The 26571-nt window shown below is 41.9% G+C and overlaps 1 protein-coding gene and 1 pseudogene across 1 annotated transcript in view; one reads left to right on the plus strand and one right to left on the minus strand.

Annotated features, from left to right (window-relative positions):
- SLC12A8 (solute carrier family 12 member 8) overlaps positions 1-26571 on the minus strand; it is a 115853-nt gene that overhangs the window by 63459 nt on the left and 25823 nt on the right. The window contains exons 4-5 of the mRNA XM_039843249.1: positions 25663-25854; positions 23213-23444 (exon numbers count right to left, since the gene is read on the minus strand). Of these exons, the coding sequence (XP_039699183.1) occupies positions 23213-23444; positions 25663-25854 (424 nt within the window). The remainder of the gene's footprint in view (positions 1-23212; positions 23445-25662; positions 25855-26571) is intronic.
- On the plus strand, positions 23826-23944 carry LOC120586889 (uncharacterized; annotated as a pseudogene).

Consider the following 26571-nt stretch of genomic DNA (forward strand, 5'->3'; position numbering starts at 1 on the left):
AGAAGAGGTACCAGAGAGCTAGTACACACTGGCAAGTGCTCTCACTCTCACACTGTCTGTCTGTCAGTCTGTCTCATTCCCTTCTCCCTTCCCAAACTGCACACACATAGAGGAAAGGCCATGTAGGGACATAGTGAGAAAGTGACCATTTGCAAGCCAGGAAAATATCCCTCACTAGAACCCGAATCAGCCAGAACCTTGATATTTGACTTCTCTAGAACTGAGAAAATTCATTACTGTCATTTAAGCAACAGTAATTGGCTAGCTTCTCCTGGCGTGGCCTGTACTGGACAGGGTAAAACCTGGCCTCTGAGCAGGATTCTGGACAACCCAGGAAAACTTTGATGTCTGCCATGCTTACGTCTTTTGAAAATATGAACCATAAGATTTATTTTTGCTCCAAGATTTCCTTGTACTCTATGACTCTGATTTCCTGGACACAATCTCTAGATCAGAGATGGGAGCCTGAGCCAAAGGTGACTACACAGAGGCTCGTCTACTATTCAAGAGATCACTCATGAGACTTTGACCAATCAGGTCTCTTTCTTGGAGAGAATGAAAGAGAAGATCCTTAGAGAAGGAAGTAGGTACAGCAGATGTCAGCTATGGCTACAATCTCAAGAGACAAGCTAATGATCCATTTCTTACCAAGGCCTATGGTATACGCTGATTTGAGAAGCACCAGATTCCTACACAGCTTCTAAGAGTCTCCTGAGTTTCTTTCTGTCTCTCACATGAAACCATGATCTCCACAGGACAGGACTCTTTTTTGAACCTGAAAGAACCTTATTACTTTCTAGCTCTCTTTCCCTGATCCTGACCCATCACTCTAAGCTCCAGCATACCTATCTTCCTGCACTTTCTCGTTTTCCATGCACTTTCTCATCTCTACATTTTCACATATACTCTTCCCTTTCCTTGGGATCATACTTCCCAGTTAGCACCAGGTGAAATCATGTGCAAACTCCAAGATCCATTCACATATCACCTTCTCCTTGAAGACCTCTCTGACACTCCAAGATCCTTCACTACCTTCCACCAGTGATTTATGTGTTTTCCTTTATAACATTTAACAAACATATGGTGATTATTTGGTTAGAGGAGAGACTGTGCCTTATTCTTGTGTGCATCTTAAACTCCTAGCATTGGGTATGTACATAACAGCACTCAGGAAAAGTTTTTTCATCAGTTGATTAGAGTGGGAGAGAGGAAATAAAGGTGGAGTGGGGACAATAAGAGAGAGATAAAGGGACAAAGGGGTGAAGGAAGGACAAGGTAGAAATGAAGGAATCGGGGAAAGAACAAAAGACAAAATTTTAAAATACACAGTGAAAAATCATTTCAGGAATAAATGCATTTTCCCATTTCAACCTAAGGTTTTATTTCAACATAGACTGTTTATCTGCCTATTTTTAGTCTTATCTGCCCTGATGCCCATTATAGAGCCCTCTTTAGACAACTTAAGCCTTTTCCTTGGTACTATTCCTACATATTTCAAGCATGGAATCACTGTTTTCCCCAGAGCATTACCTGAAACTTGTTTTTCTATAGTCTGCAAACTCTGAAAAGAGGAGAAGGAAAGCTTTTACAGTCACTTGAGAGGGCTTTCACAATGCTAGTTCACAGTTTCTGACTGCTATGATGAAGTATCAACCCATAAGGCCACACCTACTGGAGATAACAAGTATTCTCTAATATTCATTGTGACATTGGGTCACAAATCATATTGTAGCAATCTACCAAGAGAAAATACCTTCTTCATATCTCGTCTACAATATCATCCAAACAACTTCAAAAATTTTCAAAAAAACTTCTGTTTAAAATAACATCATTTAGGTTTTCACAAATGGTCCCCCAAATCAGAGGTATAATCCACACAGTGATTACAGTCCTTAATATATGAATCAGAGGTTGCCAGAGCAAGGGAGACAATGACCTCTCACAAAAGTTATTCTAATATTCCATTATAGATGAAAAATATTAATTTGGTGAGGAGGGAGAGGAAGTAAATAAAATTCTCTAATCAGAAACAACTAAACATAGTCAGTTTGTCATTCAAAAATATTAACACCAGACCTCTGGGGTAAGATGGCAGATTGAATACATGTACCTAATTTTGTTCCCTCCCCAAATCCCACTAATATACAACAAAGAGGTATTTAAAAGGATATAAATCCATAGGAATAAAGAAAACAGCAACAAAATTTTAGAAGCTAAAAAGTAAATGGTCCATTGGTACTGAGATCAAACCTGAGAAAATGGAATCTCAAGTCAACAGAGGGGAAAGCTGAGAACCAACCTGAATTACCCCACAAAATTTTCTGTCTCAGGATGGGCAGCACCAGGTGTCTAGAAGTGAGAGTGAGGGGTGGTGGGTTAAAACAGGAAGACCAAGAAGAAAACTCTGATAAGTAACTCATGCTACCAGGCACCTGGTACTCCCAACCAGCAGAAGTCTGGAAGGCTATTCTCTGGGGAGGGTAAGCCAAGGACTTTGGGGATGCCAGGCCCAGCTGACAGAAATCAGTCAATGTTTCCTGAATACTGAAAGCAGAGACACTTCTTCATCCTTTTCTCCAACTCAGTTCCCACAACGAGGGTGGCCAGACTCATCCTTCAGGCAGATGGGAAGACTTTCTTTGGAGAAAGTGAAACAATTCAAGAAGCACATAAAGGTATGAACCTAGGAGAGGGTCTCTAAGAACAAGTCCACCCCAATTATATAACCCACCTCAAAACTGGCAAGACCCAAAGGTCTCCTTAGTACTTGCAATCATCTTTTTATCTCCTACTCTTAAGAATGAGCAGAAACCCAAGAACTACCAGATAGCTGGTAAGTTCCTCTAACATAGAAGATAAAGACTCAAACAAAGAGGAGAAAACAGTTTAGGGTAAGTAGAAACTATACAGAGATAAGAAAACTTTAAAAAACATATATCAATAAATCTTCTGAGAGCTAAGAGAAACTATTGCATCCATGAAGTAAAAAAGAGAATGTTATTAAAACAATAACATGTAATATTAGAAAACTAAAAAAAAGGATTAATTATTAAAAACACAATAGCAAAATGAGGAAGTTGATAGAAGAAATGGTAGATCGAGCTGAGGGAATCTCTCAAAAAGTGAAGATAAAGATAGGTAAGAAATAATTAGAAAATCCAATATTTAAATAATAGAAGTGCCAGAATGAGAGAACAAAAAGTGGAGGAGAAAAAATAATTTAAGATTTCCTAGAACTGAAAGATATATTACCAGACCAGAAAGTGCCCATCGAGTATCTGGCAAAATTTAAACAGACCTTCATGATAGCATATCATTTTAAAATTTTAGAAAACTGGGGACAAAAATAACTTCCTACTAGTTTACAGTTACATATAAAGATTATGACTCAAAATGGCTTTAACTACTCAATAGCAATTCGAGAAGTAAGAAGACAAATAATCAGAGGTCTAAGAGAAAATAGTTCCCAACCTAGAATTTGATACCCAGCCAAACTATCAACCAAGTATGAGCATTAAAAAAAAGAATTTTCAAACATAGAAAGTCTCAAGCAATTTATCTCCCATGTGCTCTTTATCAAGGAGTTACTAGAGGATGACCTCCATCTAAAAAAGAGAGCCAATCAGGATGACATGAGATTCAGAAACAGGAGATCCAACAGAGAAGAGAGATCAACTAGATTGGAGCAATGTGACTAAGGACATGTGAAGGCCGTCACCACCAAGATCCCTGTAGCCGCCACACCTAGTTTTTAAGCTGAGGTCAGAACACTGCAGCGAGCCTGTCTCAGAGTTTCATCTGTATGTGGCTCACCTTGACCATGAACTTGAATTCAAAGTTGCTGCTCTTCCTCCTTGAACTTCGTCCCAAGAAGTGTTCTGTTTTGACCTATTCCTGAGGGCCAGAGGTAGGCAATTCTGAGCTTGGGCATAGAAATACAGAGCAGCTGACTACTCCAACGCATTCCTCCAGACATCTAGTACCTGATGTACATTGCAACTCAGAGAAAGGCAGAGACCTGAATAACCAAAAGTCAGATTATAATTACTTCTGATGGGGAAGGAGAGAGATACACTTGGGGAGGAGTAACAGGGAGCACCTACAGGGACTAGCAATCTTCTATTTCTCAACCTGGGTACCTAGATGACATTTTTCTATTCTTTAACCAGTACGTATGTTTTATACACTCTTCTATAAGATAGGCTTTACAATAAAATAATTTAAGAAATTAATTCTAATGTAAATGTTGGAAACACTATTGTTTTCTTTCCTGTTTAGGGGTGAATGTTCCCCTCCCCGCCACCCCACCCTGCTAATGTGTTCTTTCTCTGCAAAGCGTTGCACTTCATTTCATAGAGAAAAGCTAATTGTTTATCTTTATGAAGTAATATCTCCATTTTTGTGAGATTTGGGTATATTCTCTCCAAAGACTTTGAGAATCTCCTTTGTATTTTCATAATTTCAGGGATCAATTATATAATGTCTTAAAAAACTAATATGGAGACTAGATTAAATTAAGTCAAAGACCAGAAGTTCCCCATCGCAGGCTTAAGGTCTAAGTCTAAGGTCATTAGAGTCTCAAGAGGCATGTAGTGGTTAAAAGACTGGGCTCTGGAGCTAGACTATCTGATTTTGATTCTCAACTCTACCAATGATGCAACCTCAGGCATGGTACTTCACTCTCACAGCCTCAGTTTGCCCATTTGTAAAATGGTAATAATCATAGTACCTACGTATTATCATGAAGAGTAAATGAGTTAATACATGTAAAGCACATAAAACAATGCTTAACATATACTAAGTGCTTAAAAAGGTTATTTATTATTACTATTATAAATAAGCAGCTATCTTACCATGCGTGACAACTATCTTTCTATAAAAGAAGTATTTCCATCAAAAAGTTGATGAATGCCAGGCCTTGCTGTGGTCAGTCCTCTGCTCATGGCCTCCTGGTGTTCCACAACTATCATCATCTTTCAATCAGCCACTACTTGCGACGCAAGTTTAGATGAAGCAGACAGTGTTTGTCTAAGGCTTTTTACACTCAGGATTATTTAGGGAGACATAGTTCCCTAAATGTGGCTAATTTAGCTTGCAGGTAGGCTGTCAAACATCTGCAAGCTAAAATAGTTGTCTCCTTCACCAATCAATTTCATAAGGGGCTTCACTGAAGTAGAGTCAACACACTGGTGTGAGTAATGATGCACCGTAAGCACAGGTAGTCACACGGGACTCAGGGCTGCATTGGGGTACAGGGCAAACAACACTGGATTGGGAGTTGGGAGGACTAGGTTGTAACTGTGGCTCTGTGTGATGCAGCAAATGTCACTCAACCTCTCTTTGCCTGAGTTTCCTTACCCACCCAGATTCAACATTCCTAAGTTCTTGGATTCTAAGTGCATGTTGGTTTGCCCTTAAATACCATATAATTAGTGCAGAGGAGAAGGGAGGTCATTCATAGGGCAGAGAGTCTTCTGAAAATACAACCAATCATCCCAAACTGACTTCAGTGCTAGCACTGACCTGCTTGGGCTTCCATCCCATGTCTACGCAGGGTCTATAACAATGTTATCACTTTTTAAAACATATGCCTAAACTAGTTCCTACTGCAGACAATTGGCAGATGCCCAATCAATAGATTATTTTACCAGACCGTTGAATGCATTGGCCATTGGTCAAAAATGAGGTCACCACAATCCTATGTGCTATAACTGGAAAAGCCTGATGAGAAACAATTGTCTTTTTTAACAAATAGAAATCCATATTCCCATACCCCTAAATTTGTATTGATTGGTGTGTGGTTCAGGAACAAAGGAAGATTTTGTTCAAGGTCAAGTTGCTTTTGCTCTTTGATTCATCTATTGTGTGTGTGCGTGTGTGTGTGTGTGTGTGCGCGCATGCGCGCATGCGGGTGTTTCACATCAGCAAATCCCCGACCAGATTCCAGCTGATCTGCAGGAATTTCTGGCCAACATCACCAGATCTCTGGGCTTTCTCGCAAACCTGCACAGTCAGAAAGAAGGGATCAGGAGACTCCCATCCCAGCCATCTGGACACACATGCTCAGTGGATATGCGTAATAAGAAGCACATGTGTTTTTCTCAATAAAACAAAAAACGGTTCTAAGGTATACAGAGCTGTTATTACCAGAGGCAGTGGCGTCGTCCCAGCATGCAGGCATTCCCAGACAAAACAATCCTTGCTGATCCATTGCAGGTAAGACCTGCCCTCTGATCTTGTCAATAATTCGTCCATATGCTTTTGTCCAGTATTTAATGCCTCCCTAGGCATCTCCACTCCTTGCAAACAAAAAATCCAGGAGGAAAACTTTCAAAGCCACAGTTTCTTCTCGGCTGCAACCCTTCCTTCCTTCTTCGTCCCAAGATAGTCTGACTGAACTTGCAACCTGACCCCGCCCCGGGCTGGGCTCCCACGCCAGCACTGTGGTTTCTCCTGCCAGCTGCTGGTTGCACAGACAGAATACCTGAGCACTGATGCCAAAACAGGAAGGTTGGCGCCTCTCTGAAGGGAGGCCTGGGGAGTATCCATCTCCCAGGCGACTGAGATAAGGGATGAAGGGGCTAGGGCTTTCCACCCTTCCGGTTACATTCCAGAGCCTTTCCCTTGTACTTTCTTCAATCTATTTGATTCATTCTTCACTCATTCACTCAACAAACACATTGAACACCTGCAGACATAAAACCCTGTGCTGGAGATAGCAACACAAAGGTAACTGAGATGTATCTCTGTCTCCAGTGGCACGTATGTTGTCCTGACAGACCACTTGGAGGGCAACCCTGGCACTTTGGACTCCCCTGGAGCCCCCAGTGAAACCACTTCTCTGTAATGCCAGCAGTGATCACACCAGGGTCCCTTAGAAAATATCATGACAAACGAAGCCAGCGGAGGGTCTGAGTAAGGGGGCAGGAGGCAGATCATCCAGCCCCAGGCCCAGCTCCTGAGTTCCATCTCTCTCTCAGGACAAGCAATGGCTTCCAGACTCAGGTCCACTTTCTGGTACCAAGAACATGTCTTGCCGCAGCCAACTGGTAGGCTGGCCGTGGTGGCATATGTTAAACTCTGATCTAGTAAATGAATAAATTTTTCAAATGTTAATTAATTATGAAAGCCTCCCACCTCTTCAACCTCCAAAAGTTTGTTCATTAACAGCCTACAATGCAACAAGTCTTGAACTAAACAGGTAAAATCTGTTTCACAAAGAAGGGTCATGGCAGTAATAAAGACCCTAGACTGGGCCAGAAACCCCCAAACGATAGCTCACTTCAGGATTCAGCCATGGATAGAGAGAGAAAAAAAGGGAAGGTGATAAGAGAAGGAAACCAGAAAATAGGAAGGAGGAAAAAAGGAGACAGAAAGGGATGGAGCGAAAGGAAAAGAAGATAGAAGTCTAAAGGAGGCTGGAAATGCTACTCTCTGCTTCCCTTCCCTTTACCGTGACCACGAATTCAAGCAGACGGTCTGCTGTCCCCACCAGGAGTCCTGTGGTCCTTGTTCATTTCTGAATTAACACAACTTTCCAAGCAATCACCTACGAAATTGGCAGAAATTTTCACACACGCTAGAGTCAGGCTGCCTGAGGCCAACAACGTGTAGGGCTGAGGGCTAAGTAGCCTGGCTTCCATCGGCAGGGCTCCTAAAGGGGGCCCCTTATGCACGAGACACCCCTCTACTCTCCTGGAAGAGGGGTGGCACCTGAGGACCCAAAGGTGAGCATGAGACTGCACAGGGAGCAACCTTGTCCCGACCGACACCCTGCCCTACCTGACTTGGGACTTGAATGTGGTCCTAGTTAGCTGAGCTTATCTTCTGCCACTATTCTTAGTAACATTTGGGAGCCATGTTTTAGCTACGTCAGTACCTGGTTCTGACTCTCGACCTTGCCTCACAGCCTTCCATCTCGTCTCCTGCTTCCCCTTCAAGCTCTGACCCCTAACAGTTTTAACCAGGCATGCATGAGAGGGACCAGCAGAGACTGGCAGGTCCTTAGACCCTCTTGATCTGAAGGAGAATGGGGAGCAGTATAGGATTCTCGTTAATGATGGATGGCCCCATCACCTTCCTCTAAGGGTATGCCTGAGCCAGGATGTGCTGGGAGGCACCACAGGACAGTGCTTTGGAGTCAAGATGTGTGGCAATAGGTGAACATTTTGCCTGAGCCATTTGCAATCTCGGGAAAGTTGCATAAGCTCTTGGGGCTTCAATTTCCTTGTCTGTAAAATGGGAATCATCATCTAATCAATATCCCCAGGTTGTCTCAAAAATAAGATAGAATAATATATGTAAAGTGCCTAACATGGAGTTCAGACTCGTTACTATTTCTCCACGTACATCCATACACATAATAAGCAGGTTTTGCAGTGAGAAATGCAGAGGAGGAGAAGCCAGTTCTCACATTTAGGGCCTCACAGAGGAGCTCCAGACTCTGCCCTGAGCTTGCTCCCAGCGCAGTGAACTCTTGGGTCTTGTCTTCAGGATTCTGCCAGGCTGAGCAGTGAGGCACTTGGTGTTGCCACATTTGATTCTTACTCATCTGAGCCTGAGTCAGAGTGGAGCAGAGGCCTACCTGAGCAGGGGACCAAGCAAGGGATCTCAACCTAGGCTGCATAACAGAGCGCCTTAAAATACAGACCAGTCGGCCTTGCCCTCAGGTACTGACTGACTTGGTCTGGGGCCTGGGGTTCTTTCTTCCCCTGAGGCTCCCCTGGGTGCCTCTAAGGTGTAGGCAGCATTGAGAGCCCCAGGGACAGTGGCTGGGATGAGAAGCTGAGGCTTTCATTTACAGTGCTCATCAGCTGTTCCCAGAAGACTGAACCAGGAAAGGGGCTGGGTATGAATACCTGGGTTCTTGGAAATTACTTCACCTCTCATGGTCACCATTCCTGCATCTGTGAGATGAAGAAACTAGCCCTGCCCGGCCTCTTTTACAGGGTCATTTGTGAGGGTCGCTTGAGATGGCGTGTGTGGAAGCTCTGCTGTCCAGTACCACCCACTGGACCACCCCATGATTAGAGTGCAAATGCAAGGACTTCATGAACCATTCCACACAAAGGAGTCTGTGTTTCCTCCTAGTATCTCCTTGGGCCGAGAGGAAAGGGACAAGGCTCCCCAGGCCTGAGAGGCCAGAAAACAAAGAGCCAGAATCACAACTCCACACAGAGGCCATCCTGGGCACTGCAAGGTCTTCCAGGCAGGCCTTGCCCACCCTGCCCAGAAAATTTTTCCCAGCAAAGCCACGCTGCAATGCCCTCCCACCGCAGGGGAAAGGAGCCCACCGGGAAGGCTCAGGAAGACACCTGGCTGGGGAGGTGATTCTACAGAGTCACAGTGGTAGCTGGGCCACTGTCTTCACCTCAGAAAGAGAATGGGACCCCAGGGAAAGAAGGACCCAGGCAGCTGTTACAGAGTGGGGGTGTCTGTAGATGAGCTATCGTTACCGGCTGGGTCAGAAGGGGCTGCAGTCTGGCATCGCCATCTTTCACTTAGTGTGTTCATTCCTGCACAAGTATTTACTGAATGCCTATTATATGACAGACATCATGCATCCCAGGAAGACCCCAAGACTTGTCCTCAGTATCCACAAGTGCAAGCTGACTGCGTGTTCCAGAAGAGCAGCCAAAACATTTATGTTTTCATTACATCCTGGATGGAACAGTGAACGGTCACCTGAAGAGGTTTTGAGGTATATTACTGGGTTAAGAATATTAATCTTTAGCTTATTCACTTTGTATATTTGGAATTTTATCAGAGAGAAGGTTGTTTGGGGTTTATTTGTTTGTTTTTTTAAACACAGAACAATGAAAAATGCCTCTTCTGATGAACCAAATTTCATCTCAATAAATATGGCTCTGTTGGCTATAAAATTAGTACACTCTCCCCAAACCACTTCAGACCGTCCTACTTCTTCACCTATTGCCACACTGCTTATGACTTTGTCTCCAGACCTGACTGCACCTCAGAGCTCTGGGCCATCATATTTAGCTGTCTACCAGCCATCTCCACTTGGGCCTTGCTTGAACTCGTATGTTAACCTTATCCTCTCCCCACATCTATTCCTGCTGTCAGATTCCTTGCAATCCCAGTGCCTGATGCCACCTGCCAGCCAGCCTCATGTCAGCCATGTCCCTTCTCTCTGCCTCATCCCTGTATCCCATCGTGCCATCTTCACCTCTCTTTAATCTGCCCCTTCTTGCCCATCCCCAGAGGCATTATATCATCATTACTTTCCTGAATTACCACAACAGGCTCTCAAATAAGCTTCCTGCCTCTATTATTCATCCCTCTCAAGCCTTGATTTTCAATACTGTGGGCAGAGCAATTTTTTTAAAATATAAAACTGATGCCACACTTTCCACTGCCCCAAAGATAAAGCCCAGGCACCTAAATGTGGCAGGCCTTCCGTGAGCTGACTCTTCCTGCTCCTCACATCCAGAGCTCTCTCATTTTCCCAAGTACAGTAGGCTCTTGGGTCTTTGTACAAGACCCAAACACTCACCTCAGAGGGAATCTCTCTGGAAGAACTTTCCTGATTCTCGGGCTGGGATAAGAGCCCCGCTGGAAGTCCCTAGGTGCCCTATGTAAACACCTGTCACAGCACTTCACACTACTTTGTAATTCTCTGTTTACTTGCTTAGGTCTCCTGTGACACTGTAAGCAGTTAGAATGAATGAAAAGTACAAATCTCAAAAACATGTTGGATAAGAAAAGAAAATTGCAAAATAATTCATTCATCCATCATTCAAATATTTATCAAATGAAAGGGTCCATGCAGTATCATAAAATGTATATAAAATTTTCAAACACTAAACAATAGTAGAGATCAATTGTGACTATCTACGCATGTTAGAAAAATAAGAACATACAGGAAGGATATACATCAGCCTCAGGATAGAGATTGCTTGAGGGAAAAGGTGGATGAAATTGCAGCTTATATTGTATCTGTAATGTTTTATTTATTTTTAGTTTTAAAAGAGATATGAAGCAAAACTGGCAAAATATTATCTATTAAATTTGAGGAGAAGATAGATGTGTATCTGTTATATTATTTCCTGTATACTTGAAATATTTCATCGGTATATTTTTTAAACTTTTAATGGGGAACCAGAGTCTCCAATGGCCTCACTAATGTCCCTGGGGGCCTGTGCAGGCTGCTGTGGCTGCTTATCTCAACTGATTTGCATGGGCCTGGCTGCCACACTGAAACATACAGGAACACAACCGTAGATGTAAATGTTTTTATCCTCATTTCTAACGATGAGAAACCAAGGCTCAGAACATCTAACCTTGCTCAAGACCACCCAGAGGATCCTGGATTTCAGGCCACATTTTCATGTAGAATTTTCACTGTTTTATCCAAGAGTGAAAACAGGTAAAACAGGGCATGGGTGAACAAAATTCCAGAAATAGAAGATGAGTTGTATTCATACGTATTTATAAACCAGTGAGTAGATATATTTTGGAGAATAAGAGAGTTCAGAAGGGTGAAAAGCTGGAGATATAACCAAATGAGTAATTGAAGTATAGACCACAAAGCTTATTGAATGAACACCTGCTGGGTTTGGGTTTTGTCCTATGGGCAGTAGAAGCTACTGGAGATTTTTAAGATGGAGAGTGACAAAAGCCAAGCACTTGTTTTAGGAAAAGTAATCTGGCTTCAGTTTATGTGAGGGGTTGGCTGCCCATAGGAGGTGGGTGGGGTCAACCAAAGAGAGGATCCTAGAAGGATAAATTTAGATTTGGAAACCATCTAAGTGGCCCACATAAGAAATGACATCTGCTGATCTAACATGAGAGCTGCAAGATTGAAAAGAATAGGAGGGTTTAACCTAGACAGAGAAATAAAAATTAACTCCAAGCTTTCCAGGCTTGGTGAAATGGTATACACATTTGGAAGATAAGTCAATCATTTCCTTTGTCTTTTGGGGGGACAAGGAGGAGGAGAAGGTAAATTAAGGGAGGAATAAGAAATTGGGAACTTTGGCTTTGCTCATCTTTAATTCGAGTTGATGCTCAGACATCCAAGCAGAGATCCAACCGGAGTTGTTGACATGGGAGCTCAATTCAAGAAAGCTAGAGAACAAGTGAGAACCACCTGAGCAGCAGTGATGGTAGAAGGCTGTCTCTGAGAAAGGGAGCACATAAAAAAGCATTGACAGCAGAGGACTGAGCCCTCCCTGCCCACATAAGGGAACAAGAAGACTAAGAAGAAAGCCAAGATAGTGTTGTATCCTAGAAGAAATAAGAAGAAACTGTTTCAAATCAGTATAGGTGGTTGCTATAGAGTAAATGCTTGTGTACCCTCAAAATTCATATATTGAAACCTAACTCCCAATGTGATGGTACTAGGAGGTGGGGCCTCTGGAAGGTGAGTAGGTCATGAAGGCGGAGCCCTCATAAATGGGATTAGTGCCCTTATAAAACAGACCCCAGAGAGCTGCTTTGCCCTTCCACCATGTGACAACAGAGAAGACAGCTGTCTATGAGCCAGGAAGGGGGCCATCACCACACACCAAATCTGCCAGTGTCTTCCCAGTCTCCCAAAATAAATAAGAAATAAATTTCTGTTGTTCATAAGCCACCCAGTCTGTGATATTTTGTTATAGCAGCCTGAATGGACTGCAATAGCTGTCAACAGTGCAAAAGGGGTCAAGAATAAGAAATGAGAAAGGTTCTGGATTTAGAGATCAAGAGGTTAATGGGACCTCAGGTAGAGCAATTTCAGCAGACAGCAGAGGCAGGCATGCTTGATCCACTCCATTAAAGCTTCTAAGCAGCATTACAGCCAATCAAGAGCCCCCACCTTGCCAAGCAGAACCAGCTCTCACCTACTGGATTCAGGCAGAGGTGAACCTGTGCCTGCCCCTGGTAGGCACTGTCCAATGAGCCACCCCAGCAGGGGTGGAGTGCCAAGGCAGAGAAGTGTGTGCAACATGGGCTCTGGAGATGATCCATGCTGGGCAACGGTCTTCCTAGATAACCAAAAGGTTAAGCTTGAAGATGTATAATTTCATTTTTAAATGCAGTACATAGAATTAAAATGTGCCACATGTCACCTTCTTTTCTAAAATATATTTTCTCTATATGTATTTGTCTGATTTCTATGGTCAATAAAATCATTTTGGCATGACACTCATCTTACATAAATAAAAAATATAATCCAACAAAATGGCATTTTAGGAGCCAAATAAATGCTTTAGAATGTCTTGTTTATATTAAGTTGTCATGCTATTTAGTTTTTTACAATAACGGAGTATCATGTCTCTACAGAGCCTTGGACAATGATGCTTATTTTCAAAGAGACAGGACAGGACATTGGGAAAGGAAGAGTGACCCATGTTGCCTGCTTGTAGGCTAAGGAGTCAGGAGGCGAGGAAATGGAGGCGATGAGTAAGATCCATTGTTATGGGAAGCTTGGAGATAAAATGAGAGATATGACATATTGGTTTTAGAGGAGGGAAGGATGTGTCAGGTGGAAAACATCAGACTAAACAAAAATCTGCACCCTGTCTGTGAGATCCCCAGCCCCTTTTCTCCACCTCTATCCTGCTCCCAGATCTGTGGCAGCCAGGCACGCCCTTGGCAGGAGACTGGAGAATTCTCTGGAGAACATGAATTGTCCCAGAGTAAAGACCTACAGACACTGACATTTGAGAAACTTCCAATGAAACAGCCCAGTTTGTCACAGGATCACCCCACAGTGATGCCTTTCTGCTATAACTGCCATCTACTCTGCTTGTGCCTAGAACTTCCAATCAGCCTTTCAGTGCCTTGTTATTAAAGATGAATGAAAACCAAGGACTACCAGACATTTGAAGAAAGTTTGCAAGAATTAACACAAAGAACAAAACAAGACAACAGAAACAAAGAAACCTAAGGAGGGGGAAATCGACAATGTAAATAGCAGAAGAAAATTTCAAAAACAAAAATAAAGCTCCTATAATTTATAGCCTGAAAGAACCAAAAGGAGATATTATATCTATGAAACAAAAATAGGATGTGATTTTAAAATGAATTATCAGAGAACAACAAAGAGCTCTTAGAAATTAAGGATGGCCAAAACAAAAATTTCAGTAAAAAGTTTAGAAATAAAGTTGTGGAACTCTCCTATAAAGTAAGGAGGGAAAGAAAAAATAAACTACAGAAGAGAGAAGATTAGAAAAATAATAACAGAAGTTTCAACATCCAACTAGTCAGATTCAAGAAAGAATAAAAAATTAAAAACCAGAGAAAACAAAAAGAAATTGTCGAAAGAATAATTGAAAATTCCAGATTAAAAGTACCAGGCTAATGAATGAAAATTTTCATTTTAAAGTTTTAGAACTTCGAGAGTAAAGGAGAGATCCTAAGCACTTTGAGAAGAAGAAAGAGATTACCTATCAAGAGCAGAAATCAGAATAGGGCCAAGTTCCTGGATGCCACTGAATGCTAGAAAGTAGAACAATGACATCAAACTTCTAAGGGAAAATGATTTTCATCCTAGACTTTTATATGTCCTACCAATCACATGTGAAAGTGGAAAAGTGACATTTTCCATCGCAGACAGAAGAGGATGATTTGGCACCCAGACAACAGGGACCAATACCTGGACCAGCACTACAGCTGTGACCCAGGCCAAGATGATCTATCCAGTAGAAAGATGGTGAGAAGGGGGGTCTCTGAGAGAAGATGTAACATAAAGATCACTGTGGGAAATGCCTGTAAGTATTTGAAAGCTCTGTGAAGATTTTTTTTTAATAGTGGCAAAAACCCGGAAAAATAAAGCAAACAGAAAAAAAAGAGTGTAGTGGGTTGAATGATGGCCCCAAAAAGATATGTCCACATCCTAATGGTGAGAACCTGTGAATGTGACTTTATTTGTAAAAAAGGTCTTTGCAGATGTAATTAAGTTAAGGATCTCAAGATGAGATCATCCTGGATTACCCAAGTTGGACCTATCTCCAATGATAAGTTGTCCTTATAAGGTACACAAGAGGAGGGACAAGAGGGGGAGGAGGTCATTTGAAGACAGAGACAGAGACTGGAGTGATGCGGCCATAAGCCAAAGAAGGCCTGGAGCCATCAAAAGCTGGAAGGGGCAAAGAAGGGTTCTTCCCTGGAGCGTTTGGAGGGAGTACGGCCCGGCTGACACCTGCTTGCAGGCTTCCAGCCTCCAGAACTATGAGGGAATAAATTCTGTTGTTTTAAACCACGAAGTTTGTGGTTATTTGTTAAGACAACCCTAGGAAACTAATACAAGGAGCAAGCTTAATTTCAGGAAAAGCTAAGTGATATACAAAAAGGAAGTAATCAGAGAACACAAGTTAGCTGAAAAATGAATATTTTTATGTCTATGTATTACTTTAATTATATATAAAAATTAATTTTAAAAGAACAAATGACATAGGAAAAAAATTTTCAACATATATAACAAACTATCTAGCACTAATAAAAGCTAAACCAATGGTTTTTTTTATGTTGAATTAATTCATTAAAAAGTAAGATAACCTAAAAGATAAATAGGGAAAGATTATAGACAAGTGCCAATAAAAATACAAATAAAATTATCCTCATTAGTGATTTAAGAAGAGCAAATTAAAAGAAAAAGATCACAATTTTTGCCCATCTTATGGAAGAAATTTAAAAGCCTGAACATATCCAATATTGTCCAGGGTATGGGAAATCAATAACTCTTATGTAGTGTCAGCAGGAGTTTAACGTAGAACAATCTTATTGAAAGGCAATTTAGTAAAATCTAACAAAATTTAAAATGTGCTTGACCTTTGTCCTATGAATTCTTCTGATAAGCCTTGATTCTACAGAAATAAGCTTCAAATTTCAAATAAGGATATTTATGTTAGCAATATTTATAATAGCAACAAACTGGAATAAACTAAATGTCCATCAAATTAATGTTTAAATATAAAGTATTTTAGATCTATAATATGGAATACTATGCAGATGTTGAAAAAGAATGAGGGAATCCTAAATCTACTGACGTTACAGAATGTCCATAATATGTTATACCGAGTGGGAGAGGAAAAGCAGCAAAACAATGTAGAATTTAATTACATTTGTACAAAGAACTCTGTTGTGTGTGATTATGTATGTGTTTGTGTTCATGTGTGCTTGTACATGGATGGAAAATAGACTGGAAAGCTATTTACCAATCTCTCTTGGGGAGCAGGAGTGGAAGAATGGAGTAAGGGGAGGGAACTTTCACTTTTTCTTTATATTTCAGGATTATTTTACAATACAAAAAAATATTTATTTTGTCTTTGAAATAAAGGGTATAATTTGACTTACGTGTATTCATTTTTTTTTCCTGATTTTAAAATTAACTGTGTGGTTTTAAAATATGCCTGCACATTCTTTGACACGTCCCCATTCAAAAGGTGGCAACCAATTCCCCTCCCTTTGAATGAAGGCCAGACTAAGTGACTCACTTCTAACAAACATTGTGGTAAAAGTGCTGCTTTGTGATTTCTGAAGCTAGATCCTTAAAAGAATAGCTTGCTCTCTCTCACACATTCCCTTCTCTCTCTTTCTCTCTTTCCCACCGATTGTTTACTCTTGGGGTAAGCCAGTCAGCCCATGACTTAGGACACTTAAGTAGCTCTCAGGAAAGGACCACATGGAGAGGAACTGAGGTCTCCTGCCAACAACCAGTACCATCTTGCCAGCCAGATCCTCCAGCCCCAGTCAAGACTTCAGATGACTGCAGCCCCGACTAATATCTGACTGAACTTCACAAGAAACTCTGAGCCAGAACCACCAGCCAAGCCAAACTCAAATTCCTGGCCCACAGGAAAGGCAAGAAATAATAAAATTTTATTATTGTTTTGTGCCACAAAATGATTATGTAATTTGTTCAAAAGCAATAGATAACTGATACCTGCACTAATCTCCCTCTGGAGATTAAAAGTGAGAATAGAATAAAGAGTCCAGAAATAGACTCACACAAATATAGTCAACTAATTTTTGACAATGGAGCAAAGACAATTCAATGGAGGCAGGACAGTCATTTCAACAAATGGTGCTGAAAAGTATGTGCAAAAAAAAAAAAAAAGACTAGACATCCATTCACATTTTTAACAAAATTAACTCAAAATGGATCATAGACCTAAATGTAAAACCAAAACTATAAAACTTCTAGAAGATAACATAGGAGAAAAATCTAGGTGACCCAGGGTTTAGTAATGAGTTTTTAGGTATAACATCAAAAGTATAATCCATAAAAGAAAACAATTGATAAGTTAGACTTCACTATAATTGGGTTTTTTTTGCTCTTCAAAAGACTCTGTTAAGAGAATGAAAAAACAAACCACAGACAGGAAGAAGATATTTGCAAAACACATATCTGATAAAGGGTTTGTACCTAAAATATATAAAGAATTCTTAAAACTCAACAGAAAGAAAGCCCAATTTTTAAAAATGGGCAAAATATCTCAACAGACACCTTAACAAAGATGATATACATAAGTCAAATATGCATATGAAAAGATACTCATTAGGGAATTGCAAATTAAAATAACAATGAGACATCATTATGTACCTATTAGAATGGCTAAAATCCAAAACGCTGACAATAGCAAATGTTGACAAGGATGTGGAGCAGTAGGAACTCTCATTTGCTGCTGATGGGAATGTAAAATGGTACAAAAGCACTTTGGAAGAACAATATGGAAGTTTCTCACAAAGATAAACATAGCCTTATCATACAATTCAGCAATCACACTGCTAGGTATTTATTCAAATGGGTTAAAAAGTTATATTCTCACAAAAACCCACACATGAATCTTTATAGAAACTTTATTCATAATCACCAAATGCTGAAGCAACCGAAAAGTCCTTCAACAGGTGAATGGATTAAAAAAAAAAAACAAAACAAAACCATGGTACCGCTATACAAGGGAATATTATTCAGTGATAAAAAAAGAAATGAACTACCAAACCATGAAAAGACATAGAGAAACTCTGAATGCGTATTGCTTAGTGAACGAAGCCAGCCTAAAGAGGCTGAACATGGTATGAGTCCAACTCTATGACATTCTAGAAAAGGCGAAACTGTAGAGACAGTAAAAACATGAGTGGTTGTCAGGAGTTCAAGGTTAGGGCAGGAGTTTGGGGGGGCAAGGGATGAACTGTTGGAGCACAGGGATATTTAAGGCATTAAAACTGTTCTGTATGAAAAGACCTATGGGGAAAAAATGGCATAGATGATAGAGGCTTTGATCATCTCTCTTGCAACCAAATCAAAGTTGTGACAGAAATGCAGCGTAAACAGCAAGCAAAGTTACCTGGGATCTAGATGAACAGAAGCACTACAACTAGGGAGAGAAATAAGAGCTCACCCTGCAACGGTAGAAGGTAGGAGGGGGTGAAGACGGGAGGCTGCCTGGTCCTCAGTGGCTGAGTGGGACAGAGGCTGTGGCAGCTGCAGCCGGCAGCTGTGGATGCCTCTTAAAGCAGCCGTGTCCACAAACAGACTTTCACACTAACAGACCTGCTCTCTCTGAGCACCAGCACCGGGTCGGCTGCTCAGGGGGCACCAGAGGCTTACGGGGGGACACTGAATCATCAGAGCGAAGACTGGAGGCAAGGCGTTCTCCCAGGCAGAAGTGCCTGCGGTATCCATTGTTCCTCAGTTGAGCCCTCCCCACCCGGTGCAGACTCAGTGCCACCACAGCTGCGACGTCATCAAACTGGATAACAGAGGTCGCTCCACCCAGAGGATTCCCCGAAACTCTGCTTCCCCCAACTTGTGGTCCCACCCAAGCCACATCCAGTTGTGTCCTCAGCAAGTTTGGTGCTCCTTACTGAGCCAACTCCAACACTCACACTGGTAGCAGCTGACCTCAGTTTCTGGAGTGGCCTCTTGAGGCAACTATAAGCACAACATCTGTGGATTGCTTGCTTAATCTTAACGGGTGGCCCCGGAGAGGCACAGGCTGGGGCTAAATTTGGCCTGCTGCTGAACCTCTCTCAGGACGGTGCCACTGGACACCTACCACACAAAGCCATGCTAATAAGACCAGGAGACTTAGGAGCTTTGCTTAGTACATCTAAACAGACACAGAAAGGCAGCCAAAATGGGAAGACAAAGAAGCATAAACCATATGAGAGAACAGAACAGAAATCCAAGAATAATGGAGTCAAGCAATCTAACAGATGCAGAGTTCAAAACATGAGTTATAAAGATGCTCAATGAATTTAGGGGAAGTGTAGATGAACTCAGTGAGAACCTTAACAAAAAGATAAAAAATAAAAACGGAAATGGAAATTATAAAAGGGAGCCAGTCAGAAATGAACACGTTATCTGAGATGAAGAGGATATTAGAGAGAATCAACAGAGTGGATAAGAAGAGGATTGAACCACAAATACAGAGGATGGGGAAACCAAGTACACTCAATCAGAACGGCAAGAAAAGAGAAGCCAAGAACATAATAATTAAATAAGGCTATGGAACACAATTAAATGTAAAAAGTCCATGTCATAAGGGTATCTGAAAGAAAACAAGAAGTCGAAGAGCTGTTTGAAGAACTGATGATAGAAAACTTCCCTAACCTGGTGAAGGAAATAGACATACAACCCCAGGAAGCTCAGAGAGTCCCCAAAAAAGATGAATCCAAAGAGGCCCACACCAAGACACATTATAATTAAAATGCCAAAGGTTAAATACAAAGAGAGAATCTTAAAAAGCAGCAAGAGAAAAGCAGTTAGTTACCTACAAGGGCACGCTCATAAGACTGGCAGCTGATTTTTCAAAAGAAATTATGTGGGACAGAAGTGCTTGGCACAAAATATTCAACAGGATTAAACCCCAGGATCTACAACCAAGAATACTTTATCCAGCAAAGCTATCATTTAGAGTCGAAGGACAGACAAAAAGCTTCCCAGACAAAAATAAGCTAAAGAAATTTATCGCCACCAAGCTAGTTTTACAGGAAATGTTGGAAGGACTTCTTTAGGATTAAAAAACATGTATCAGAAACATGAATAAAAAATGGTAATAACTACATTCCTATCAACAAGTACCTCAAATGGAAAAGAATTAAGTGCTCCAACCAAAAGATAGAGTGGCTGAATGGATAAGAAGATAAAACCTCCATATATGCTGCCTACGAGAGTCACTTCAGATTAAAAGACACACATAGACTAAAAGGGGAGGGAAAAGTTATTGCCTTGATGGACCTAGAGAGTATTACACCGAATGAAATAAGTCAGATAGAGAAAGACAAATATCACATAATTTTATGTACATGTGGAATATAAAGAACAAAATAAACGACAACAACAAAAATGGAAATAAACTCATAGATACAGAGAATATTTTGAGGGCTACTAGATGGGAAGGGAATTAGGGGGGACGGCAAAAAGGGGCAAAGGGATTAAGAAGTACAAATAGTTACAAAATAGACATGGAGATATAAAGTGTAGCATGGGGAAAATAGTTAACAATGTTGTAATAAACATGTAAGGGGAAGAAGGGTACTAGATTTAGTGGGGTGATCACTTTATGAGTTATATAGATCTCTAATCACTAAGCTGTACAACTGAAACTATTATTGTATGACAACTATAATTGAAAAAAATTCACTGAATTGTGCAATGTAAATATGAGCAACTAGTTGTCTATTATATTTCGATAAAGCAAGAAAAAAATTAAAAAGAAAAATCTATTCTGTATGATAGTATAATGCTGGATACATATCATTACTTGTCAAAACTCATAGAATTGTAAAACACAGAGGGTGACTCTAACCTAAATTATGGATTTTAGTTAATAATAATATGTATTGGCTTATCAGTTATAACAAATGTACCACAGTAATGCAAGATGTTAACAGGGAAAGTATGGAAAGTCTGTCCAATTTTCTGTAAACATAAAACTGCTCTTAAAAACTAAAGTCTATTAACTTTTTTAAAAAAGTAAAACTAGTCAATTGAAAGAAAAGTAGAAATAAAACAATATAGCCACCCTAATCTCAGCAGAAAGACTGTCACTGTTAGTACTTAGGGACAGTTCCTTCCAGTCTTTCTTCCAATCTTTTTTCAAATGTCTATATATATGTAATTTTTTAAAGAGTTGAAGCCGTTCTGCTAAATCCATTCTGAAAGATTATGATCTAGTTTTAGTTTGGATTTTTAACCGCAAAGAAAGTAACCCCATAAAAAATATCAGTGATACCAAAAACAGATTATAGAGGGGCCAGTTGCTATGGGAATGATTGAAAATAAATTTTATTTCACAACTACACCCTGCTAATGTACTGACCAGAAGGAAGAAGAAATATTTGGAGTAACTTAGACGAGCAGCCAAGAAAAGCTCTAATCAAGAAGAAGGAAAATACATCAGCCTAGTGAGGTTTCAAAGAGGCCAGTAGCGTTGCCCTGCAATTTAACTAATTATGTCCTTTCAGCAACCATATAGATAGAGGAAGAAAGCACCCAGGAAATGGGGAGTGGAGTAGACTCTCTCTATCCTTCACTGACAGTTTGATGACCAAACAGGCAGCAGGCCCCCATCAGGATATGACTTGTCTCTACAGGGTGGTGTAAGGCCAAAAACAAATAAACCCCCTTCCATCCCATGGATTTAGCAAGCTGCAAAGCCTCAGCTTCAAGTCATCTGTTTGGACACTGCACTGACCCCCAGCATTGGAGTGGATCCTGGGGCCCCTTCTGTGCATGCTGGGTCTTGGGGCAGTCTGAAGGTTCTGGGGTAGGGATCAGGAGGCCAGAGAGTAGGGGGCATTCAGGGAGCTCAGGGGAGTGACTATTTTCCAATCGAAGAATTTTAATACACGAAGAAGTGAGAAAGCCAGATTGGTGTGTAGTACCAACTGATTCTGACCTTCCTTCAACAAATAGTTTTATGAAAGACAAGCATGTATAGAACACACATCAGGGCAGCCTTGGAGGGGAAAAGCAGAGGTGCTATCACAAAAAGACAGCCAGTCATGTGAAGACAGGCGCAGCTTCCCACTTCAGGGAACGGCTCTGCTTTAGAGTCATAGATCCAGTTTCATTCCCAGCTCTGCCATGCATTACCATGAATTATATAATCTCAGAATGCCTGTTAGCTTATCTTAAAGTGGGTATAAATATTCTTCCCTCATGAGGTTATAATAAAGATTACATGGCATAAGCCATGTGAGATGCTGAGCACAATGCCCAGCACATAGCCCGTGCTCAGTCACATGCAGTGGCTATCACTACCACTACCGTCGGACGTGATTGTCTGTGCTACAGATCTATCTTCTTTATTTTTTCTTTCTTTCTTTCTTTTTTTTTTAACACAGCTGGTGGCCCCATCTGTCGTTCCTTGTCCATATTCCAATGTAGATGGCTGGTCACTATTGCCATATAAGGACAGAGTTGCCAAAGTGTGAAATATCAGGCAGTTAACCTTTTTTCTACAGCATCCTAGGAATGGCTCTGAACTCTGGAGAGAATGACTTGATGCCAAACCAACTCAAATCACAAAGCTACAAAGTGATAGACAGTCCAGATAAGAGCTTCTCAGTCAAAGCATGAGGATTTATGGTTAGAGTTGCCAGGCACCCCACGGCAGAGGAAATCTAGGGTTAGAGGAAATCTAGGGTTAGAGGAAACAGTGATCGATTGATTATCAGTATACGACACCATTTCCCAATGGTCCCCAGGTATACCTGGCTGTTTATTTTCTTTCTTTAAGCTTAGTTAAAGAATTCACATTTTCACTTTGAAAACATTTTAATATAGAAAGAGATAAATAATCAAAGCTATATCTGCCTCCATTTCCCCCAAAATGACCACCATTAACATTTGTTATATTTGCATCAAGCCCTTTTAAAAAATAAAGTATGGCAGATAAAATTAAAGCCTATTTTCTTCCCTATTCCCAGATCTATTTCTTGCCCACTCCCCTAATCATTGTTATGAATTTAATGTTTACCTAGGTCTACTTTATTCTTTGTTTTACCTAAATTTTCTGGGGTTTTTAATAGAAAGAAAATAAAAAGAAACACGGAAAATGTGATAAGTGAAAATGTCTATGGGAAAAGAGGCTTTGGAGTCACTGAACCTGTGCCAAGACACACCCACTCGCCTGCTCCAGGAACAGCACACACTCATTACAGGTAAAGCCTGTTGGGGGGTAGGCTTGCAAATTCACATCTATCTGGAAAGCAAGGCAGACCGTGAAAGCCCATGTACTGAACTCCAAAGGCTCACCTGGGTCCAGGTGTGTGAAAGAGCCCACCACAAAGTCCAGTGTGGACACGGCCAGCAGGAGCAGCAGCAGCAGCTGGAGGCGGATGATCCATTTGACACCTGCTAGGTTAATCCCCAGCAAGGCCAGAAGCACCACAACTGAAATTCCTCGCACGGCCCAGATGTTCCTGAGGCTTAGCAAATCTGAGATGGATTCAGCGAAGCCGGTGATGTACATGGCACCTGCAACACACTGAAAGGAAATTCTAAGTGGGAAGAGTCAGCCAGAGAGAAAAGTATCAGGAGCCCATGGGCCCAAGCTGCATGGCACTGAGGATCCAGGTCACCCTAGGATGGGAACCAGGATGGGATTAAATGAGCCCTTTCTGCCTAGGAACCTTGCCTCGTGCCCCATTTCTTCTCTTTCGACTCTCAATTGTCATCCAGAGAGGGGAACAAATGCTCACCCAAGCCTAGAGCCAGCCAATTGTCAGTGGTAACTAAAATGGAAAGATTATGGGAAAAAGAAGGTGGGACTCTGAGCCAAAGAGACCTTTGGACTTCTATGTCTGAGTTATTCAAGAACTAAACAAAGAACAAATTCTACCAAATGTTTAAATAAGAATTGACACCAGTCTACGGCCATGCCACCCTGAACACACCCAATCCTGTCTGATCTCGGAAGCTAAGCAGGGTCAGGCCTGGTTAGTACTTGGATGGGAGACCACCTAGGAAGGCCGGGTGCTGTAGGCGTAAAAAAAAGAGAATTAACACCAATCCTTCACAAACATCCAAAAAATAGAAGGGGAACACCTCCCAGCTCATTCCATGAGACCAGCATTACCCTATACCAAAATTAGACCAAAATATCACAAGAAAACTACAGACCAATTTCCTTCATGAATATATATACAATAATCCTCAACAAAATACGACCAAACTGAATCCAACAGCATATAAAAAGAACTATGCAGCAACCACATCTTGATCAGAAAGCCCCCAGGTCAGCCGCAGATGAAGCATGGACATAAGAAGACACCCACCAGAAGGGTGCCCGCCCATGCTTCTGACTGAGGCCCAAATAGAAAGCAAAGCAAACAAGGAAGTGGATGCAATGGCTGCTCTGACAGTAGCTGCCAGGGCTCAGAAAACATCTTTGTCAACAGCTTTTCTTCCAAGTTAGCCCACATACAAGAGACTCAACATCTCAGCTCCCTCTCTCTGTGGCAGGTCCTTCCCACTCGTTCATCTCTGTTCCCCTGTCTGTGGTGTCTGCTTCAAGAGGCAAGCTTGTTGTCTATTCAGGGAGTGAGAAATGTGAGGATTGCTGTTTGTCCATCTTGCAGCCTGTTTGACTATAGAATAGCAGAAAAGTAAAAGCTCAACATACAAATCCCCAAGGTAATAAAATATACTGTTTATTACTCACCTTCCTATGCTTAAAGATCTTTCTTCAGTAAAGGCAAGTGGTTTTTAACAATGCAGTGACAAATGTCTGCCTTCCATGCATCTCTCACACACACACACACACACACACACACACACACACACACACACACACACACACACACAGCTTTGTGCCGTTGGAGAATCAAATGTATTTATACTAAAATACCCTGCCCCTGCTGCTGAAAAAATAAAAGAAACAAAATTGATGCTTTCTTTGAGGCCACTCTTGTAGTCTTACTTAGACAAATTCTTTTCTTTAAGCTGTTTTTCAACCACCCACTACCCTTTGCACAATCATAAAAGCCTTTTTCAAGCCAAGAAAAGTGCCTTACAAAGAGCTGTTTCTTAATGTCTGCACTTATTACCTCCATATTAGGTCACCATTCCTATGTTTCAGCTAAATAAGCATCAGTATTTCTCCCTACTCACTGGTTTTCTGAAAGCCTTCAGCCACCCTGGTGACACAGTCTCCTCATTAGTATTCTCCTTCTCAGACAGACGTTCACGCAGGGGCTTCCAGCCTCCCTGTGACGGCCATCAGGCTATTGATGCACCTAGAGCTCCAGCTCATTTGAGAAATGCCTGCCTCTAGGAAAGTGCTTTAGCACAGGCATAATGTCCCTTCTTCAGCATAAAAGTGCCCAGGGACCAGGTAACCTGGCTGCCAGGTCAGCTCTGGCCACTGTCCAGCACTCACCTCCCTAGAACGGCAGCAAGAAAAGTTCCAGGCCAGGCCCTGACTCGCTGATCAAATCGGGACTCCATGAAGCTTGAGTGGTGGAGAGGAAGGAGCACTGGTCTAAGTCAGGGCCTGGACAGTAGGCTTGGCTGTGCCTCTGAGCTCCCTCTCAAAACCTCAGGCTGCCCATCTATAAAATGGGCAGACTGCTCCACCCTTGCCTCTCCCCAGGTCCCCTGAGGATGTGGATAAGAAGACAGTGGCAAACGGTAGGCAAAGGGAGATGCCTCACACACCAGTGGCCTCAGGACACAGTTCCCCTGCCCCAGCAGCCCGGGCTCACCTGTCCAAACACGTACAGCAGCCCAATTGTGCCTCCGGTCTGCCCACCCAGGACCGAGGAGATCATGGAGTAGACGCCACCACTGCCAACACCACAGTGCTCCCCGACACCAATGCCAGATAGCACGGTGATGAGGGCCACCAGGATGACGAAGGACACCAGAACCGTGCCCACGAGCACTCCTGTGTTCCCCTGCAGTGGAACAGCAAGGAGCAAGGTCAGCATTAGGATAAGGAGGCCCCACCAGACTCGGCCCCTCCCCGGGGACATTGACCACATCCTTCGCCTTCCCCCACCCCGAGGGGTGGGGCACCTGGAAGAGGACAAAGGCAGCACCACCAGAGGAAGGCTTGGAATTCCAGGTGAAGGGAAATGTCCTTGCTTCAAATTCTTCATGGACTTCCCATCACCCATAGGGAAAAGTCAAAGTTATGTAATACATTGATGAGGCCCCTCTGACTCTGTCCCCTCTCTACCTCCTCAGGCTCTCTCATCCCTTTGCCGACGATCCCTTCCAATTCACTCTGTGCCCCAGCCTGAAGTCACATGTCCTTCGCCTACTGCCCTCTCACCGTGCTGATCCCCTGCGTGGAATGCCTTTCCTGCTCATTCCGCTTCCTTGCCAGGTTCACGCCAAAGTGTCCTTTAAGACTCAGTGTTTAGGAGTTTCCTCCTCCATGAAACTGTCCCTGGGACCCTTCCTCCGGGCTCCTGTAGTACCGTCATAGTGCTTATCATAGTACTTATCATAGTACCCATCATAGTGCTTATCATAGTGCTTATCATAGTACTTATAATAGTACTTATCATAGTACCTATCATAGTGCTTATCATTCTGAATCTGTTTCCCAGTCGGTCTTTACTTCTGGGCTCTGAGCATCAAGAGAGCAGGATTATGTTTTACTCAGT

This window comes from Pteropus medius, unplaced genomic scaffold, assembly GCF_902729225.1.
Source record: "Pteropus medius unplaced genomic scaffold, Ma_sr-lr_union100, whole genome shotgun sequence".
NCBI lineage: Eukaryota > Metazoa > Chordata > Mammalia > Chiroptera > Pteropodidae > Pteropus > Pteropus medius.